The sequence below is a fragment of the Polyergus mexicanus genome, unplaced genomic scaffold (assembly GCF_030449975.1).
Source record: "Polyergus mexicanus isolate NDT 795.1 unplaced genomic scaffold, iyPolMexi1.0 SCAF_26, whole genome shotgun sequence".
NCBI lineage: Eukaryota > Metazoa > Arthropoda > Insecta > Hymenoptera > Formicidae > Polyergus > Polyergus mexicanus.
Genome location: NW_027223346.1, coordinates 410,410 through 432,447, shown reverse-complemented (window position 1 = coordinate 432,447; position 22,038 = coordinate 410,410). Strand labels below are relative to the sequence as shown.

General features: G+C 33.0%; 1 protein-coding gene across 1 annotated transcript in view; it reads left to right on the top strand.

Annotated features, from left to right (window-relative positions):
• The first annotated feature begins 2,403 nt into the window (after window positions 1–2,403).
• LOC138943244 (UNC93-like protein) overlaps window positions 2,404–22,038 on the top strand; it is a 49,343-nt gene continuing 29,708 nt past the window's right edge. The window contains exons 1-2 of the mRNA XM_070313862.1: window positions 2,404–2,861; window positions 19,215–19,932. Coding sequence (XP_070169963.1) covers window positions 19,227–19,932 — 706 coding nt within the window. The 5' untranslated portion in view covers window positions 2,404–2,861; window positions 19,215–19,226. The remainder of the gene's footprint in view (window positions 2,862–19,214; window positions 19,933–22,038) is intronic.

Genomic DNA, 22,038 nt, shown 5'->3' with positions numbered 1-22,038 from the left:
TTAATATAAATCAGCAATAAGTTTCATAAGTATAAAAAAGAGAGAGAATGTAGAAAATATCAATATTCTTGCTCCAACGCACTTTATATACAATTCTTGTCCGACTGAAATGAGAAAGTACGATATTTATAGCAGTCACGCGTAAATTGTGTGTATGAATAATAATTACATGTTAGTAAAAGATAATTATTGCGGCAATTGATCACTATGTTTAGGGAGAGATTACGAAACTATTCGAAAATAATGAGTAATGATATGCAACAGAGAATATCGAATATATCGAAAATATTTATGTTAATATATTTGAAAGATTGTATAATATAATTAGAAATACATAATAATAAATCTTTTATCTCTTAGAGATAATTTATGATTAAAAAAGTTTATTGAAATGCCGGAAATGTTACTACCTTGTTCGGAGTACAATATGTGGATGCATATATGGTTTGGGCAAACGTGTCTGTTCGCTGATTCAATAAAACATTAGGATGATTTTTAATCAAGCATCAATTTTTTTTTATTTTTTTTTTTTTTATTTTCATTCATCTCTCGATTCGTGTTTTACAGAGAAAAATCTTACATATCATTATATCATTATTTTTTACTTGATATATGCATTATATCGTCCTGTCTTAACAAACTTATTTCGCGCATACGAAATTAGAAGGATAATGTCCTACCAGTAGCTCACTTTCATGCAATGTCATGAAATAACGAATCTTCAAGTACTATCGCGTATGATAGAACACTCCAAGTATTCACATGGCCACAATACGCGGTGCAATCGGTGAATGCAATTTTTGAAACGTGCTTATGTCGCGGTATCACCGATAACGGGAAAGCTTTCTTCTCGAACGTACTAACTAAAGAAACGAGTTAGCAGTATAGAGGTGTGAATAGGGACCAGTGGACTTTAGTTCTCCGAAGACGAGTTACTAAGTAAGGAACTGTGCAGGACTTATCGTTTAGTTTTCGAGACACTGGTATGTTTTTTTCTGTTTTTAGTATTAATATATTATATTATTACATATTATTCTAATTTATAATTAAGTCAATAAGTACATAATTCTCCATTTTAGCAATTTTTGACATTTCTACTTTTATGACACAAAGCCATTTACATTTATCGTTGTACTACCTTCAAAAGTCTTTTAATTTTAAAGCTATTTTAGATATCTGACAAATGTGTCGTCTAATTTTTTAACTTTAAATAAAAATAATTTAAATTGATAAAAATTATATGAAAATGGTTGTCTAAAACTACGTCACTATTTTTAAATATATTTTAATTTTTAGAATTTTTTTTTCAATGTGTAGAAATTTTAAATATATCATTACGACGAGATTATATCGGACATTTTAATTGTTAAAACAATTCTCTTGATTATTTTTATCATTTTATTTTATTGTTCTCTTATAGTCACGCAACGCCATAATATATAACGTAATGTGCTAAAATAAATTGGCGAAGCACTTTAATACGTGGCTTGAGGATTTTAATTATTTATTCTTGACATTCGAACAATGTCTTCTGTCATGTCGGCTGCTTACTTTGCCCAAATTAATCTACATGCTAACTAAGAAAAAAATTTCTGGAGAACACAGTGACCCAATGGCATGTGAAATATAGTTATTCTATCGCTGCAGAACTTCTATTATATTTTTTCGCTTTATTTATGAAAGTATGACCTATGTTGTATAAAAATTATCGTTACTAATAAAATTATCTTTATCTTTTCTTTTTAAATTCACGCGGCAATAAACATTCAAGCGATTTAATATTATTAATATTAAGATATATCTGATCATCTGTCTTGCGACTTATTACATATTTTTCGCTTGATGCTTCGTGTAATGACGTTTTTGAAAATAGATTTGTAGCAAAATTTATTGGTAAATTTATGCGTCTTTTTCATATTAAATCATCAATGCATTTCTTGCAAAATTATCGTGGGAAAAGATATTGTTTTAAATTTATTAAATAATTTTTTTTTGAAGATGGCTTTATATATAGCTTTTGAGGAAAATCTCTTGTAACATTATTAATATCTATATATAATTGTAATCTAAAGCTTGCAATTATATATTAAAATTACAAAATGAAGACATATGTAGAAGGAAGAAGAGAGTTGGAGATGGATAAGTGAAAGGAAGCGATGGGAAAATACATTAATTATACGCGATTTGAAGTGTCGCGAGTTGGTCTCGTGCGTTTGTGCAAAATTTAAAACGCACGTGCATGTGCGCTTCACGGGGCTACGGCCCGGCGGCAACGGCCAGTGACACAGAAGAAATAGCAAGAGAGAGGTGGAAAGGGGTAGGAGAAGAAGGTGAATAAGGAGGTGGGGGAGGAACAGGTAAAGACGCACCGTGTATGTACCTTGTGTACAGAGAGAAAACGACGGCCGCGACTCGCGCGTACGAATCCGCGAAGCCGAGAATCGGCGAACCGAGAACCGAACCGCTCACCGATTCCAAAGTCCGCCGGCAGTCAGGCAGGTTCAGTTGTCTCCGAACCCCCGAACTGTTCGGACGCGTTCTCCAGACGCAGATTTTCATCCTACGACGCGTTCTCGCGAACACGCGCCATTCTTTTCCGATACACATACATACGCACCGAAAGGTCAAAGTGCACGGAAGAAAATTCGATCGATCGAAGATCGAATCGATTTGAAAATTCTCAACGTCGCGAGAACGGCGGGGGTAGCCACTAAGTGGGGCTGTCAACGTAGAGATTCCTATCTACCGCTACGTCAATAAAACAAACTCGTCGAGGGAACCAAACACCTGTCTTCCTCTGTTCACCGAGACGAAGGGGAGCGCGAGATCGTCGCCGATTCGAACGATCGATTTGCTAAGACGTGAGTATCGTGGCGGGAAATCTATGGGGTTACTTACTAAGAGGGTGGTTTATTGCCAGCCGCGGCTAATCGAATCCTTCGTGTGCATCACACGCATGGTCGCTACCAACGAGTCGTATTTTAGCCAGACGAGAGATAACGCTCCTCTACCTCGTCTTTAGAAAGTATACATGTCAAAGTGGGGATCGAAACATCGCGATAGGAAATGAGAATACGAATGAATAACACGTATTCGTTATTAAATATTTATGACTGATATAAATGCAAAATCAGGTTATCAAAACATTTCACCTTAAAACTAAATGACACAACGCGATAATAATATTATTTTACATGTCTGGGTCATTCTGAAAAATTACTATCAAATTCGCAAGGCTCGCTTACCAGCAAAGTCATTTACTTGTTTAGGTAAGATATATAGCTTTTTCAACTTGTTAAATGTATAAAAAGAGTAAGTGAGACGTTTACGTAATAAAGAATAACAATATACAAGGATTTAAATGCAGGATAAGATGAAGAAATAGACGATGAAATCACGATTTACGATTCTCAGGTATACGACCTTTCATATTTTACCTTTTGGTATTTTATTTGTAAACAGCAATAATAATATAAAAATGGTTCGCTCTGGGAAAGAAACACTCGACATTAATATAACGATTTATGTTCTATATTTCTTACAAGCATGAAAATATTGTAGACGGTACAAAATAAATAGCGAGTTTTTATCTGAATTTTATAGAATTTGAAAAGATCATTTCGATTTGCAATGACAAGAGGAATTCGTACGCTTGTAGTTTTATACCTTGGACGGTTTATATGCACGCATCGTTATATGTTCGCTCGCTACATGCAGTCGACGATACTGAACGCGCTTCGTTCCAACGATGTGGAGTTACGATTGCTCTTAGATACGACACATACGTATATATATATATATATATATTCGATACTATGAAAGGAACGCGATATAGCTTATTATGCATGATTGTTTCGGGATGAGACTTTCGATAAATTTTCTTTACTCTTTACAATGACATAGCACGGTAATATTTATGTCGAATTGCATAATTTATACCATATTATTTTTAATGTCATTGCTCATAGACGTTTATTCACAGCCGTTTAAAAGAACTCTTACGCTTTTCTAACGTATAACATATTGTAAAAACATTGTGTGATATAAGTCATGTACGCTTGTATTTTATTTCAAACATCACACACATAAATATTAACTGTACATTATAAAATTAAAATAGAAATATATTTGTTATTAAAAAGAGGTTCCTGCAACATATATAGGGGAAATACATTTCTGCAAATTTTTTTTATAACAAAGAAAAGATTGATTTCATCTCTTTGAGATACAGACTATGTATATCTCATCAATTATTCGCGCAAATAAAGAATAGAGTCTTTTGTATGTATTATATTTGATATAAAAAGTAGTTATTGCGTGTTGTATTACATATTCATAAATGTTCGCAATTTTTTTATTTTTTTTTGAGTATCAGATGTATCTATAGAGAGGCACGAGTTGCACGTGGCTTTTCAGATGATTGATTATATATTCACAATATGCTTGTGTTTTTGTGATTAAAATATTTGTTTGATAGATATTATATTAGAAGAGACATATATATGATGAAATATCTTTTAATCTATCTGAGATTGCATGTTTTGATTTTCTTCGTTATAATCGATTATCTTTCGATTTGATTATCTTTATTATAATCATTAAGATTGATTATATCAATTATATAATATCATTTTTCTAATCATGTTTAAAGTTTTGCACAAAAGACAAATTGCAGAGAGAATTATGCATTTATATAACTAAGTTATCTTTTTATACCTTGCTAAAAGGAAGATGTGAATTTTTATTTGCCGTTTTCATCGATATTTTATTCAGATGCAGCTTGTCCCCCTCCCCCTTCTCCGAATTTTTTTAACGAAATATACATTACTTTGGCGTAACACAAAATACATTGCGCAGAAATTTCGAAGAGAAAAATCCTACGCTTGCAGAGATATAAGAAATTGAATTCTTCTTTGCTACACGTTATTCAAAGTATTTTTCGCAAGTAGCTTTGCACTTTATATCTGCTAAGCAAAGTTTTTTTTGATAAAATAAAAAAATGCGAAAATTTAAAACTACCGATTGTAAAAACAAAAAAATCAATTGTCCCATTATCACAATCATGCATCTCGTGATCACAACCCGCGAGATAATAAATATATTATTAATACATCTGTAATTTTGCAATTAATAATAGGATGCAGTATTGCATTATTTTTTATGTGAATAATTTTAGCTAAAGAAAGAAAATAATTATTACAATCTTTATTTCTGCAATTAATTAGCATCAATTATACTCTTATCTGCAATGATAAAATACGTGGTAAAATATAAGATAATTTCAAGCAACACATGTCACGCAAGATTATATGTGAATGTTACATGTAAAAATTTCTTCTTGCATTTAAAAAAAAACTTTACAGAATATTGAAGATTCTCCTTCTTGCCAAATTGGTAAATTCTGAAAAACACGAATAAGTTACAAAGAAAAAAAAATAATATATTACTTACTTTCGATTACATTACACACACTTGCCATCGCTTTATTTTATATTGATCTCGTAATCACATTAAAATGATTTATAGCATTTGTTTGCATATTGATATCAACAGAAAGGCCAATTGTGCTAACATTCGTAACTAATTACTTCTATTTGTATCATGCGATATTGTGGCTGTGTTCGTGTAATATTGAGCGACAAGGTAGCCAGGTAATGGCTAATTAAATCCGCGATAAGAATAATGAAATATTTTTAGAAGTCGCATGGAAGACTACGCGATATGCGGTATGATGCGCGGTAATGTAATGAAGTAGAATGAAGTTACAAGAGCATCGAATAATCGCGTAATACTACGCGATCCTTTACAAATTTTTATTAGAATTTAGAGTCATAGTATACATATATAATCACATATAATAAATATAATATCATCAATCGCATATGTATGTACGGGTCTTCCTGTTTTTGAACGTGCGTTCCTTATAACCCGAGTAAAGACTTTCAGCGATGTTGAATAATAATGATTTATCTTCCTTTCGGAAGAAACTCGCCGAATAGTCCGAATAGTGCGCGTTTCTTTTTTTTCGTTTAAACACGTCGGACATAACGAAGAGCATGTAACGAAATCTTTAACGATAGTATTCGAAAGGCAAGGAATCGTTAAGACATTTATGACTGTCAAGCGCGACATAAAATTGTGCCGTATGCGCTTAAAGACATCGTAGTGAAGGAGTGGAGATAACATTACGTTTTCCGATTTATTTGACATGCCATGCAAGTTTACCGAAATATAATACGAAACTATACACTCGTATATACTCCTGATTGGAACAACAGAATATCAAAATTCATTCTTCGCATTCGAAATCCACGAAATTCATGTAAATTACTTTAGCAATTATCAATTTACACAACTGCAAAGATTTAATTATGAAATACATAGCAACATTGTAGATTTCATATATACTCTTTAATACATTTGTTTTATATATATATATGTAGTTAAAACATATATACAATATATACTTAAAGCATTAAATTTCGATTACCATCGCAATATTAACAAATGACTAAAGTTATCTCTTTTACAACAAATGTCATGAAAAAAAACAATAAAAAATTTTTTTAAAACAAACAACATTTTTTATTATGACACTTGTCGTCAAAAAGATAACTTTAATCATTTGTTAGTATTGCGATGGTACTCGAGATTTGGTACTTAAATATATATATGTATATATATATATATATATATATATATATATGGTACATACTTTATCGTATATAGTAGGCGGCACACAAATCTCTCGTAACGGTTATTATATTTACAGTTAGTTTTACACATTTCTTAGCAGAAGTGCTAATAATGACAGTTATCTTGCTGCATGTATTTGCGAATCAAACGTAACATTGATCATTAGCCAATACCAGTGCATAATACATAGATTTAAGAGATTATTGCATTGAAGATCTTTGTGCGTTATTTACTTATTATTCCTTTCTTCGATACGTAAAGACTGTATACTTCTCGATGCGGGCACACCTTACTCGGTGATTCGTTGTGAAACGGTTGTAACGTTTGCGAGCCGATCGTTTCGCGGACTTTCTAAACCATAGTGAATATCCGCGCGTTGTACGGCCACGTGTGTGCATTTGTCTCGCGTCTCGGTATAGCTCAGTACACATACACACGCGAATATAAATACATACATGCAGATGCAATAAAGAAATAAAGTCTTAGAGCAAATGAAATATACGAGCGTATTGGCGTTGGCGATACATGGATAGAATTATCGAGAGCGCACGTGCGTAGGAGTTCGTATAAAATCATATATGCTACCAATCAATCGGCGATTTTTAATTGTTCCGTATGACAGAATTTCCGAATAGTTATTCGTGCTCTAGGTTTTAAATCTCTTGTTCTATTTTTGCCGAATTAATATTGTTCATTTTAATCTAAAGAACCGTTGAAAAGTGTATCTGATCTAATCTCGTTAATATAGGACAAAGTGCATACATAAATATATACGCTTAGTATGTTTAGTTTGCGATTGTGCGCGGAGATATGGTGGAAATTAAATTGTGCCGAAATGAAAACGCACGTATGAAAATTAATTTCTCATAGCGAGCGAATTGATCATTAATATGATGCGAATATAATTACGTCTCTCGCATGGTTGAAAAATTGCTATAATTATTCTTCGTGTGCATCATTTTGCGATGCGCTGCGTTTATTCATACTTCGTACGATACTATGGCGGGATCTTGTATGAAAAGTAATTTTTACATTGATTTGAACAGTTTTACTTTTCATAGTCATTCGCGCGACAAAATCGTCGAAAAGTGTCTGCGGATCTGTTATCGAGAACATTAAATCCGACGGAGCGTCGTTTGTAATCAACATTAGCCTAATTTAACAGGTGGAACAATGCGCTGACGCGACCAATAATGCACGTATCGCCGACGCGTGCAAGGTGAGCCTTACACGTGCAAAAATACAATGCGTAATCTTTTCACGGCCGAATATAATACATAAACGAGTATTTATTCACGCATAATGTATCATGGATACAAAATTATATTATATTGTTATAATACTATAAATTTTACGTAATACTACAAGTTTAAATAAACTTCATGCAAACTGTATGGAATTTTTTTTCAAAATAAATAAGAATTAGAATATGTCAATTGTTTAAAAAAATTGTTAATTTATGTTTACTAAATAAATAAATAGGAGCAAAAATAATAATAAACTTATAATATCTATTGAAAAATATTATCTTTTCATTATTTCATCTTATCTATTTTATACGTTGTTTTCATTCAAATCTATAATTGAGAAGACATTTAGTTATTCTAAAATATTACACAAGTATATGAAAAATTATGTTATTAATATAAAAAACATTTTATTACTTCATGATAAATATTAATTACAAAATACGCATGTATCATAATAAATTTTTACAGAAAGAATATGATTTATTTTTAAACATATTTTGTACGCTAAACATTTTAAGCGATCTACATCGCCCATACCATTTTTCATTGATCTCGCAGTCGCTCTGACGCAAATAAAAGTTTAGGGGAAAAGCGTACACGCTGTATAGTTAATATTAACAAATATCAACCTGTGCGAAAGTTCGCGATGTGGCCGCGTAAATTTGCATGCTCGAGCGTCGCGCATTTCTCACGCACGCATGCATGACGAATGAGCGATGCGTAGCTCGGTGGCACCTTTTCTTTTCGCAAGGACTTTTCATGTCGTCTCTGTGTGTACCAAATGGCTCGGTGTCATCTCTGACCCTGATGACGAGAGGAAGACACCCGCGTATAGAAATTCTCGTCGAAGGCTGAAGTTAAAAAGTTTCTTCTCATTTTTTTTTTTTTTTCGGCGAAAAGATTCGAAGAATAAGAAAGAAGATTAACGTTATTGATTTCAATTCAGTTATTATAATGTTGTTGAATATCGTACATTATTAAATAAACTCAATCAAATCATATAGATGAATATGATTACGCTCGTAGGGAGAACAATTATCATTCACTGCATACGTTAAAAGAAACGGCTATTTTTGTCTGCATTAAACAGCGATAGCGGCAATTAAAATGATCGATAAAATTTTTTTATCGATGAATCGTTTCTTGACGATCACTATGAGATGACAGAAAACAGCCGCGGCTGTTTAATTACCGTTACAGACCAGTTTATCATTCTTGAGAATCTTTTAACGACGTGCATGATACAATCTGATCGATCGATTTAATCCATCGGGACAAGTATTTGAGCTTCGAGTATTGTGCATGCTTATAATTTCTCTCTTTGATTTCTCATGACCATCGATGGCACCGACCGTGATGATGTAATTGTAATACGTAATGTGGCAACTGCTGAATTTTCTAGTCAATCGATATATGACTTCGAACGACACTTCTTCGAATAAATTTTTTTTTTTTTTTTTTTTACAAAAATTGTATCGTGTAATGCGTAATATATCTTTGACAGAATCAAATTTATGAGGTATTATACGATATAACATTCGCGATGGAAGTTTTGTTACTTTTGAATCGTAATTTAATTCATACGAGTGTCATATATATCGTAAAATTAGATCATGACGTACAAGCGATACGAAAAGTTGTCACCAAAAAAAAAAAAAAAAAGAGAGAAAAAAGCGCGTGACGAATTTGGAGAACTGGGTATGTATCCGCGAATAATTTGTTTGTGATAATGATGTCAGGCAAGGATAATAATCTTAAAGATCCTCCGTTTTTTACCGGACCAACGCTGTCTTCTCTTCTTTCACTTCGCTAGGAAACACGCGTTCGATTCTATTGGATAAGGCGATTGCCAAATGTAAATAGTGCCATCAGAATAGATTGGGAAAAGCGCGTAGTACGCCAATTTAATAGCGCCTCGAGATTGGCATAAGCCGGCAGGCTATCATATACGCGTGTCCTGTGCAAATAGCCACATTTCAGATTCGTTGGATTCCCTTGCGCATTCGTTCGCGCCTTGTGGCCTCGATTCATCGTCGCGGCCTTCTCAGAGTGTCCGAGACGTTCGTAGACTCCCAAAGTGACGACGCGAAAGTGTACCACATTTGCGAATTTTACTCTTGTTATATTTATAGATTTCAATTATTTCTCTATCTCTCGGACTATTCCTGATATATTTATTAATTTATTTATTAGTATAATAAGTTTAATTAAATAAATTTTATAATTATTATCTATTATGCTTACTTATATCTATATAATAATTAATTTTGATATAGCGTAAAATATTATTCGTGCTCGCGTGCCTCAAATATTTGACATTGTAAACTGTTGAGACGCTCAAAGTGGGGCTGCTAATACACAAGCATGTCTTATAAAAATGTAGGCAACATTATAATACAACAATGCGGGAAGCATAATGGCAGAAGCGTTAGTTTATGATTTTCTTATGATCATATAATATTTATTACGACGGTCGTATTTTTATACGGAATATATATATAAATGCACTTTGGCAGTAATATAGATACGGTATGAGTGAATTTGGTATTTGATCGCAAAGGGAAGGGTAAAAGGCGGAGGAAACTTGGAGAGAAATTTGAATGCCGGCCAAGCCACTTTGACAGTACCTTGACCTTATCTTGATCACGGGTTATAATTCGATTTATTCTAAAACCGCTGTGTACAAGTGTGTTTTTCATTGCGATTAAAATATCAATGATTCTTAGTTAATAATAATTATAATAATAATAATAATAAATAATAATAATAATAATAATAATAATAATTAATAATTATTATAGTAATAATAAATAATTAATATTGAATGAATTATGATATATCAAAAAGAGATTATATTTATATGAAATTCTTGTTTGACTTTGTAACAATGTCTCTGAGTCGATCAACATTTTATAGATAACTATATTAGATTATTAATATATACGTATATATGGAGTCGAAATCAAATTAAATTGTTGAATAATTTTTCTATGTAATGTAAAATTTTTCTTTGTGGAATATACAATGTATATATGTGTGTATGTATATGAAGACAAGAATTATTCTCTGTTCTAAATGATAGAGCAACTAATACGCGGTCATTGTTTTCATTTGGAGAATGTTATCGGCAGATTCCATAGTACTAGGAAATGATCTTACCTGAAGATAGCCCGAGGGTAATTGGTCCCATGTCGAATATAGCAATAGTGTATTAATATAGTAATCCAGAACGTTAGTCACTATCCTAAGTTTGTCTTGCCAGTTCCAATTTTCATATATATTCAATTAGCTTTTTATAAATAAGTGTGTCATAGTAATGCGTCTATGTGTGAGATAAAGAAAACCTGTTGAATATATTGAATTTAATTGAATAAAAATATAAATGACCTAATATAAATTATCGCATTAAATGTCGAGATAAAATTGCAATATTTCGCATTAATCGTATATTTGTTATCTTAATTGAAAACAGCTCCTTTCGTATCCATAAATTTATCATGCTCGACATGCATGAAAATATTCCCAAATTTCCTGTTGATGAAATCAGAATTTCAATATGAAGAATCTTAATATGTAAAACTACATTTTTTTTTTTTTTTTTTTTTTTTATACTAATAAGTTTTTTCTTAAAATATATGGCCATGAATTGATACAATTATATTGTAACTTTAAAGATATATTATTTAATCAATGCTTCCCCTCCTCCCCCGAAGATGCAATTAATTTTTTATGTGTTATATATATATAAATAATAAAATTACTACGTTTTATTTTTTTTTTATATTATGATTTCATTAGAATGGTAGCGTGTATCGTACGATACGATAGAAAAAAAAATATGTACGTCGATATCCTTCGTCGATTTACTGGAACATGGAACTTGTGTACGTATGGGTAATCGCGACAGCCAGTTCATGATTCTCTCGCATGCTGCACGTAGCCGTTAATAATTCACTGATAACCGCGCTGAGTCAGCTGAGTTGTATGCATTGCGCACAGCCTCGCCGCTGATTGTACGAAAAAGCTCGGCTAAGTTGTAAAACAACAATTGGACATTTATTATTATTTTTTTTTTTTAGGAAAGTTTTAAATTAATTAATATTTTCTTATGTCTCGATATCATCAACGTTCGCACTTTCGATGACGAAAATCGGTGATAGTTCGGCGAAGCCGAATGACCGCGCGCAGATACATGCGGGACCGTATCGCGCGTTGCATTCTATCGTTGCATAATCGAGGTTGGCTTAATGAGCAATCTTTGATAATTCCAAATACCCATGATGTTAAAGTGGCGCCTCATTTATGGTGGCACAATTTTATCTTATTTTTTTCTTTTCCTTTCTCCCTTTCTCTGTCTATCAAGATTTTCCAATCGGTTTTTCTCTTAACGTATTCCACTATCATTGCATTATTTTCTTTTATTTGCATTGCACAATGCCTTGTTACCTTTGGTACTTAATATTCCTCTCTCTCTCTCTGTGTGTTTCACGATTTTCGTATAGAATACGCGAATGGTGGAAAAACCATTGCTTTTCCGAGAATAGAAATGCTTCGAAATAGATGTATTCGCGAGAGCACGAAGGAGTGGTCATTGTGAGCGCCGCTTAATTGTAATGCACACCGCGACACGTGTCATGGCACGGCACGGCCGGTCACGCATTTGCATCGATTACATCGACGACATGCGAATCTACAAGCATCTTCGTAGATACGTGTCATTTAAGCGCCGTTATTGAGATTTAAGACGAACTTGAGAATTAACTATATTTTATATGGGAAAAAATCTTTTTTATCACAGATTTATTGATTACTAATATACAGATTGATACAATAATCCGAATCTTTTTGTCTGAAATTTAAAATATATTATGATATAATTTTGATTTTAATATCTTGTCGTAAAGTTTAGAAAAATATTATTTTAATTATTGTGAACGTTTAGTTTCATAATTAGCTTGAATAAATAAGAATCACACTGCAATCAATTATTAATCACGTACGATTGCCAAACAAACAATACGCATTAATTACCATGATTTAAGAAACCCGCGTGTAAAATGCCGGATTGAAAGAACACGAACATGGTAATTCGCGGTGCTATGTTATACCAGCCACACAGGATTGATGTGACATTCAATTCCGCAAATGTCAGTGATAATTGGAGAGCATATTATCGATCATTGTCGCGCTGATCATCCTCTATTTTCTGTATGATGAGAATGTGCGGTTTCCCTCGATCTCTTCGGCGCCTGTAAAAATAATACTTAGATGCAGAAACCGATCATTTTTCCATCTCGAATGCATATACAATACGTTTGTTTTATGTGTATTGTAACTTACGTACATATACATGCTTTTTTTCGCTCCATGAAAGGATTCATGCATACGATCGCATGCATGTATTTATACGAGTAATCGCAAATGCGAGTGTCGAGGATACATTGCATACGGATGCATTCGTATTTACTTTTGCTTTGCGGCAAAATAATCGCTTCGCTTGTACGAGAGAGTTACGTAAACTAGAAAATGGAACACTGATGATCGAAAGATTAGTTATACTCCATGGAGCTCTCTAGCTAAAGGAGAGAACAGCATTATTATGGTATATATCTGATCGTGAAATAAATTGACTGAAAAGAATACGCAAAGAAAATTTTTTCTGCATAGAGTGTTGCTTTAGTCTCTCAGTAGCAATGGTATATTTAAATTCTAAAATTAGTAAATAACTAAAGCATATTATCTTTATTACAATAGAATCTAAAACATTTGATTTAGAAATAAAGTGTGCTTAAAATATTTTTGTAAAGTAGCCTGTATAAGATGTGAAGACTTCCAAACAATTTACGTATAGCTTTACGTAATTTGACTGTTAATTAGACTTGTTAATTCGTGGGAAGTCGTCAGTCCAGCTAGAATGCCGAACACAGAGAAAAGGAGACAAGAGAGCAACAAGCATGAATGTGAATTCACCGAACCATTTAAGTCTTTAAACTTCGACGGAGCAATGCCGGTAATGGCAAAGCCGGTGCAAAGCAACGGTTCTGAGGTTATTTGCAAGGACGTCCACACAACTCGCGGTCAATTTTAACTAAACCCGATCGATGACACGCTTGCTCGCGCGATTCGAAAGTGCAAAGCGAATGGAATTTTTTCCATCCCGTTTCTTGCGACGATGTCTTCCCGCTTGCGTTCGATTTCACCGTGAGAAAAAAAAAAAAAAAATTTATCCGTTCGTGTTTCCAATCTTTTCGAAGAAGGGATACGCTATTTCGTGAACTTCTTGATCTAGGCAATCGCGATGACATCTCGAAATTCTAGAAACCGCTAACGGATCGTCTAATTAGGCGGTTAAGCTGCATATAAAGTGACATTAATGAAAAAAATCACGTCGTATCGCAACCTCTGTTTAGGATCACTTTTGGTATCGGCGACTCTCTTGTTCTGTTCGTACCAAATGATCGCGTTATAATGTTTATTAACCTTGACACATATTTGCATTTCACATTTACTGTTTTCCGTTGAAATTCTTGAAAATTTTAAATTCGCTGTTCAATATTATTACAGGCTCTAAAATTCATACGATCACATATTTAGCAGTAAATGTACGATATGAATACCTAATACTATTTATTGTTTCGCATTTTACCATTTCGCTTTAAAATTTTTCGAAGCATTTTTTTCTTTTAATGCCATTTGAGGCCATTTAATGCCAAGAAATGATAATCGCAAACGATATTACATGTCCTTGCGGCGAATGTTTACAAGTTTACTTGTACATACGCATTCTCAATCATTACGCGCTTACACAATACAACTCTTTATTGTGTCGGAGATATCTCGCTCGGTAATTACAACACCAGCGAATCTTGATTGCAAACGATACTCATAATAAAACAAGATAGAAATAATTAAAATCCATATCAATTACTTTCGGTTAAAATAGCTATTTTTCTCAGCCAATGTTGCATTTCTGCCTCTAATTTTTGCCTAGATGATTTCATAAAGTATTTAATAAAATTCTTTGCATAGCAATTTTGCTATGAATACTTTATAGATGTAATTCGAACGAAAATCACTGATTTTATATTAAAGAAAAGAGACCAGTATGTTAACCCTCTATTGCTAAACATGCTCAATATGCCGTCAGCATCATTCAGCGTCCACGGTAATAGTATTTATCTCACGACAATCCGGGCAATCCGTGGCTGAGGCAACCACGGTTTTCGTCACTGACAAACACTAACTGCATATTTTGCGCTATGTACGCGGAAAAAATCTAGACATTATCCGTGCTTTCTGTTTTTACGAGGAAATGTGTCAAGGTAATTAAACGTTTCATCACATCTCGCCGTCCTACGTGCACGCGATGTCGTCTTGAAGTCGTTGAAATTGAATAATCGTTGCAGTCGTCCGTATTATCTCTCCGCGAGATACGCATCTTTGTCTAGTGGATCAGAGGTGGGATCGATAGGGCCTAGAAGAATCGTAATAAAACTCATTGTTGGAATACGCGTCTGACAGTAAGAATTTATTAAATTCGCGCGATTTATTCGTTGTCGCTAATGCTTGACAGCCCTCGTGTCTCCGCCAGTCTCTTTCTAAATCTCTTTTTCTAATCTGTCTCGGGGCCTCCTACAAAGACTCCGCGAGGGGAATGCCTTCAGTCATCGACACCGAATGTATATTACGGTTCTAACCGATCCAAACCGGCTTTCACCAGCGACCAATCGCCTTAATTCTACCGGTTTCTGGTGCTGGGTCAGCAAATCCATTTTCATGATCGGGATTCGTCGAGGAGATTTAATATACTATACAATCCCATGAGATAAATCGTTGACTCACTCGTTCGTTGAATCGTCTAATCATATCTTACAGCGGGGCCAAGATTATAAATTTTTTGTGAATATTTGCAAAAAAATATTTCAAAACAACGAGGCAAAATATATCAGAGGATTATGTGTTTTCTGACAAAGAAAGAAGCTTCCAATGTGTGAATTTTCGTGATTTATGTCGCAATTATACGGTATTTATACGGCAAAAGCCATTTACACAGATTCGAGAGAAATCGGATAACTACTGGATGGATATACCACTTAATGCGAAGATATTATTTTTTAATCCTTGTCATATAAGAATATAATATATATTATTAATATTTTATAAATTATTTTTTATATCCAGATTTTTTCACACATTTAATCGGGAACTCTTATATTTCATTTTTATATCCGTAAAATAATAGCATCGGAAAGTCAAATAAATTGTTGAAGAGAGAAAAGTCTTTGTATAATATACAGAATATATACATCATCGATGAAATTGCATTTTTCCATATTTAATCTATTTTGCTATTTATTATGCCAATTTATTTCAATGTATTTATCATCTACTTTATTTTCCGCAATAATTATTAGTAGTCTCTAATTTGTTAGTCATACAAAAATATTCACGCGTACAGCGACCTCGTCACTTGATAAGAGTGCAGAAAACATCGCGTTGATTATTTTGACGTGCGTTTGTAATCAAGCGTGTCTATCTCCGCACCGCATAATTTTCACTGCTAGTGACGCAACGGATAGGAACGCGATTCGTCAGGTTTGCGATTTAAGTAAGTCTATTCGCATACATATAACGCAATTTTAATAAAACAATCTAGTACATGAAATCAATAAATTGAAAACATCTCGCGTCGATACGGCACGAAGAAAAAAAAATCGCGATTGTTTTGCACGAACGCCTCGGTTATTTCACCATTAAAAGAACGCAACAATAAATAATCGCGTAGTATTTCTTTTCATCATATGACAATTGCACGAATATTTCAATTATTTACATAACATACGCAATTTTTCTATCCGAGCGAATTGATTGCCGTTGGCACGGTCTTAAACGGACCCGATATGCTTTTTATTCGCGGAAAAGTTGGCGGTAAAATTATTATCTCAGACACGAGTAAAGCTATTGCTTTTTATCGCACGGGCGATATGACGATTGTTCAGAGAATCGCACTTAATAAAGAAACATCGAGCACGTATGAACGAAATAAAATTGACTACACATTCTGCCTTTATATATATATTTTTTTTTTTTTTTTTTTTTTTTTTAATATAATATTTTCCGTCTTATTGTATACTGGTATCCATTATTAAATTTATTTATCTATTACATACTACGATTATTTTAATCCCGGAATTTGAACATGTCAAAAATTACTCGTAAAAAAAAATATATATATATATGTAAATTATATATTTTATATTTTTATAAAAATATAACAATATTATATTATATTATTTTTTATGTTAAAATACTGATGTAAGTATTAGTATAATTATTGGTATAAATATCTTGATTAGTATAGGTATTAATATAAATATTACCTTTTTTAATTAGAATTCTAATCTAGATCAGAATCTTGCTGCAGCATATGCGTGGGCATATAATAACACAAATATAATTCCTATAAGATTTTGCGTAACCTTAACAAGAATTCTAACATAATTATATATTGTATATAGTTAATTTATAATATATTTTATCTCGTAAACAGTAAGTGAAGTGAAAAAGATAGAACGCTTATTAAAATATTAAACGTGCCATACATTGAAATTGATTTTGTTTAGAAACTATATAATATTACTGCTTTCGTTATTGCAGTCTATTCTGAGCTGATGATTATTTTTTAGAGACATAAAAAAATTTATATAAAATACCTGTTAAATAAATTACATATCTCACACGCTTCACGTAAAAGCTATACGATGTATATACGATAGTATCGGTGACAGTTAATTTTGATCTCTCTTCTTCAAGAATGGCGAAATGCATCTGTAATTACATACCCTTTCTCGATTATAGCGAAAGATCATTTGTCACTTGCGGCGATCTATTGTAATTAGCATACGCGTCTGGCGGCTGATTAATATTTTCGTGTTCACTCACGCGTGTGCAAGACGCCTGTACCTCGCTGTAGACTCACTTTAAAGATTACGCAGCCTTGCCGTTCTCTCTCGAAAGGTTACCGTTTGTCACATCGTATTCTTCGCGATTTGTAGATTCTTGTTTGCGCGGCAACAGTCCCGAGAAAGTTTGCGAAAATAGATTCAAATAGGAGAGTATTGCAATATCATGCTAATATTTGCTATATATGTTGTGTACCATGTACATGCAAAGTGTTCGAATGTTTATTGAATTAACAAAGAAACAATGAAATAAGTAATAATAGCTGAATTGTTTTAATTCACAAATTTTTGATCGGTTATTTTTTTTTTTTTTTAATCTCATAATAAAATACCATAATAAAAAATAATTGAAGAAATTGTTAATTGATGATTTAGAATACTATAATTAAAAGGTTGCTTAATGGCGATTAGGAACACAGGCTGCAACTGCATAAATCATAAATGGATGCGCACATGGTACGTAGAAGCGAGGCAATCCGATAAAAGAGATATCGCAGGAAGCGATCGCAATATCGTTATGAAGGAAACAATGTGTGTGCAAGCGCAGTGCATAAAGCCACATTAATGTATGCATGCATTTCCATATACATGAATGACTTGACGTAATTGTATGTATCTTATTCGCGCGTCAAGAACGGTGACGAAACTCTCATTTAAGGCGCATTAATTACAGGTGTATTTACGTAAGAATAAATACTTTTATTGAGTACCTTCAACATGGGCCGCAATGATATTGATAATTGATAGAAGCGAGCAAACCTTTTTACCTATGTATAAAATAAATACAATCTTTTCTAGTGAAAAGGTACACGCATATTTTTAATGCGCATTAATAATATTTCATGCGATATAAAGGCGTCGTCAATTATTATACAAATAGCACCAATAATCAATTAATAATCATTATTACGTCAAAGGATATAACTTGTTCGTTGACTAGTTGCATTTTTCAGTGAAATGTTACTTATATGTGCTGAGTATTTTTTATAATATTTATATTGAACATCAATTTGTCGTATAATAACTGCTAAAGATTATTATTATATTTAATAAAAACTTTGCATGGCTTTTAAATTTTTGATATTAGATATATATATATTTAAGATTTTATTAATTATATCTTATTATGAAAAGTAAAATTTACATATAATTTCTGCTTACGTATCTTCAATATTTAATTTATAGTTTATGCGCGGAGGATATTTACAGATATCTAAATATAAATAACCAGTAAAGATGGTTGATAATAATTCACATAAACAAATTTAAATAATAAACAATTGTAATTTTGTGTGTGTTGAGGTAGTCGCCACGTAAAATGGTAGCATCGCAAAACGATGGTGGTAGAAGTATGGGAGGTGGCAATGGTGGTGGCGGCGGCGATGACACGGTTTACACGGTGGCCGTGATGAGCGGCGGCGGTTACAGAAACGAGGGCTACAAGGACGACGGCACCGACGGCATACCGCCGGAACCGCAAAAACCGCCGCAGCTACCGGCAACGGACGACGATACGCAGTCGCGGAAGTTGAAGGTGTCGCGCGGCGAGAAATGGCGTATCCTGAAGAACATTGGCACCGTCTCCGTCGCTTTCATGGTGCAGTTCACCGCGTTCCAGGGTACGGCAAATCTACAGTCGTCGATCAATGCAAGTGACGGCCTCGGCACCGTATCGCTCTCGGCTATCTACGCCGCCCTGGTGCTCTCGTGTATTTTTGTACCCACTTTCCTCATCAAGAGGCTTACCGTCAAGTGGACCCTTTGCCTATCTATGCTTTGCTACGCACCATACATCGGCTCGCAGTTCTATCCTAAATTCTATACTCTGGTACCTGCCGGCGTACTCCTTGGTCTCGGCGCCGCGCCCATGTGGGCTGCCAAGGCCACATATCTCACCCAGGTTGGCGGGGTTTACGCCAAGATCACCGATCAACCGATTGACGCTATCGTCGTACGGTTCTTCGGCTTCTTCTTCCTAGCGTGGCAAACCGCCGAGCTCTGGGGCAATCTCATCTCCTCGCTTGGTAAGTTAATCGTTTCATATTTACCATATATTATTAAAACTATTATTTTAACATAAGATTATTTTAGTAAGAGATTTATTCAACTATCTTATGCTATACGAATATTTTCGTTATATTGTATTATTTATATACGATACGCGATATATTTCGACAGAATTTAGATTAATACAAAAAAATGTAAGCTGTTTTTTTCCTAATTCACATTTTATGACACAAAGGATATCATATACAGTGAGACCAAAGTATAATACTTTGGAAAATTTACTTTTCCAAATTTTTTTCCAAAGTACTTTGGAAAAATAATAATGAAAAAATTGTTTAACAATGTAATAGCAAGAAATGATACAAATTAATGAATATATTATTAAATTAGTTTTCATAACTGATTTTTTCAATATCTGCATTACATATTTATCATACACGCGTATAATTAATAATTATATGGCGCTTCGTGAAGAGAATTAATCTTTGAAAATATCTAATTTTCTCACTATTGAGATTATAAAAGAGCGTAATGAACGTTTTTACGTGATTTGTCATATCACATTAAACCGGTATGTATATATTTGCAGAAGCAGCTCTCCTTGCTGTCACTCGAGAATGTATAATAGAGACATTTTCTACATCTCAATAACGCACAACATTTTAATATTATCGCCGTCTGTTTTTTACGCTCAATTACCAGCAACTCACGATATATCCGTTAATATATATCCGCGCGAATACGCCCGTAAAATTGTGTGCACAATTGTCCGATGACTTATCAACTTGGACTATCTTTGCTCATCTTACCGCCAAATGTGTGTACTACAATTATATCATCATAATTATAATTATAATATCACATAACTGGTTAAAAAGATATATCTTTCCAGACACAAATTATCAATTTAAAAATCTCGCGAAGAACTTTTATTAAAAAGTTAATATAAATTGTATATATAAAAACAACAATTTTTTTAATTAACTAAATTTACTTATTACTTTTTATATTCATATTTATATTATAGTAAAATCATATTTTTCTTATATAAAAAATAGCATATATATCTTAATCTTTTATTGTTAAAATATTTTTATGTGCACATACACATATTATATAATTTTTTGAAGCTCTTCAAGATCTATTTTTTTGTTCAGTTTTGAGTTAAAAATATAGTCTGTAAAAGAATATAGAAACGTAGAATACTTTAGTATGATTAGGTAAAATATTTTAATGTCCGAAATTAGGCAAGTTTCGCAGTGTAGCAAATACGCAGCGTATGCGTACAGTAGAAACAGACGTTACGGTCAGACAGTCGGACTAAATACTCGGTTTTTCCCCTGATGCTCGTATCCTCGCGTCTTTACACGCCTCGCGTTCGTCATATATGTGTGCAGGATAACATTGTCGGTGAAAGACTCCACAAGCGAGACAGACTGTGATAGCGACAGAGAGCGAATCGCACATTCGCCGAGAAGAAACGAGATTTATCCGGTATAAACCCGTGATAGTCGGTTTCCGTACTACCTCGTACGCATTCCCCGTTGCTGCATATTGGTATACGCACACGCGCACGCATATATCTACACGCTCAGCAAAGTATTATTGTGTGTCGATTTTACATGCGAAGAAAGGTTTCTTCGATTTCTTTGCTCGTCGAATGTCTAATTCTAATTATCTTATAATCTTATTCAGTCTGACGTTATTCTGGGCGGTATAAATCAATAAGATCCGAAGAACATTTTAATTATTATTGAAAAATTGATTTAACTATGAAAAAAAAAATATAAATTTAAATGTAACTATAATAAAAAAAAAAATAAGTAAAAGTATATATATATATATATATATTATATGATCTTAAATAAAGAAGTCAAATTTAATCATGATGCGCATATTTACTTTCTTGGATTTCTTGTTATTTATAGAATTTGTGATTGCAAATTTATTTGAAATCTGTAATGATATGTGCGTCTCAGACGATATATACAAAATATATATTATTTAATTTGTTTTATAATAAATATAGGATAAAATTAATCTAGATAAATAATAAATTGCAAAAGATAAAAAAACACGAATAGTGCACAATATAACGAATATATCGATGTTTATCAAATATA